At 39.8% G+C, this 1281-nt stretch overlaps 1 protein-coding gene across 1 annotated transcript; it reads left to right on the top strand.

The window, feature by feature from the left end:
• The first annotated feature begins 93 nt into the window (after window positions 1–93).
• On the top strand, window positions 94–1002 carry LOC122800378 (putative taste receptor type 2 member 33). The gene has a single exon (XM_044069826.1). The coding sequence runs from the start codon at window positions 94–96 to the stop codon at window positions 1000–1002; it is 909 nt and encodes a 302-aa protein (XP_043925761.1).
• The last annotated feature ends 279 nt before the right edge of the window (window positions 1003–1281 follow it).

Here is a 1281-nt window from a genome sequence, read left to right as displayed (position 1 = left end):
TTAAATGCACATTTTAAAAGGCTATACACAAAACCATCTCTCCTCTACTCATTCGCACTGTCAGCCTTGCAGCACACTTGTACATGCAGTACGATGTCTCTGAGTAAGACATATGCTGCTTCGTTGGGTTTTGAAGGACTGCTTTGTATCCTTGGCCTTCTGGGAAACATTTTCATTATTGTCATCAACCTTCTTGAAATCCGAAAGTTGCAAAGTTTTCCACCAAGTGACTTGATCATCCTGGATCTGGCTGTTTCCAACGTCATTCTGCTGGGTCAGCTGTATGCATTTTCTGTGTACCATTTGCTAGGCATGCTATGTCATGTCACTATGGCATTTAATATTTTTGAAGCAATAGTTATGGCTCAGTGTTCATGGCTCCTCACATTGCTATGCCTGTTCTATTGTGTGAAGATCATCAATTTTACACAGAGATTCTTTAACCAGCTCAAGCACTGGTTGTCCAGTGGTGTATATTACCTGATCCTTGGCACTCTTGTTGGTAGTGTTGCAATAAGTTCCCTTCTTGCATTTTGCACATTAGAACTTAAAACAGGCAATGCAACCCTCACTGGCAGCAACTGTACATTGCCTGTATTCCCATCTGCATGTAAGACTTCTTATTATATATACACGACATTCACAATTGTCCTGCCTTTCTTCATCATGGTGTTAAGCAGCTCCCTCATCATCATCACTCTTGTCAGACATCGGAAGAAGAATAAGAATCATAAGAGTTTTGTTAGCCCACATGACACTGTCCATACCCGTGTGGCTAATATGATTGTTGCCCTCATTATGACCTATTTCTTGTTTGTAGTTTCATTAGTTTATATGGCGATCCTCTCTGATTTTAATCTTAACATCATACGTTTTCTGCAGGGCTTTTTCCTTTTTTGTTATCCTGTGTGTAGTCCCTATCTGCTTATTTACGGAAACACAAAACTAAGGACTATGTTTGCAGATCTCATCAGCTGTGTGAGAGGCACAGGGAACTCTTAACTACAAGCACAGTCAGAGTGGGAGTCGTACATTACAGTTCTCTGACCAAATTCAATATACAGCATTCAGCTTTTCACAAAAGATCCCAAATCGCTGAAGTTATGCAGAGGTTTGGATCAGCAGCATTTGACATTTGATCACAGGAATGTATGATAAGGCACAATAAAAAGGGTAAACTGTAACCACAAACATAGTTTGGAACACATGGTATAAAGCTTGCATAAGTACAGTAGAAAGAAAAGTACTGCTTGCTCATATTTATGTATGCGTTCATCTATG

The sequence above is a fragment of the Protopterus annectens genome, chromosome 4.part0, assembly GCF_019279795.1.
Source record: "Protopterus annectens isolate FY-2018-M chromosome 4.part0, PAN1.0, whole genome shotgun sequence".
Taxonomy (NCBI): domain Eukaryota; kingdom Metazoa; phylum Chordata; order Ceratodontiformes; family Protopteridae; genus Protopterus; species Protopterus annectens.
The sequence above is the reverse complement of the archived record's forward strand: the minus strand, read 5'-3'. Positions and strand labels throughout refer to the sequence as shown.

Coding starts and splice junctions, on each gene's coding strand:
- LOC122800378 (XM_044069826.1), top strand. CDS start 94: ATGTCTCTGAGTAAGACATATGCTGCTTCGTTGGGTTTTGAAGGACTG.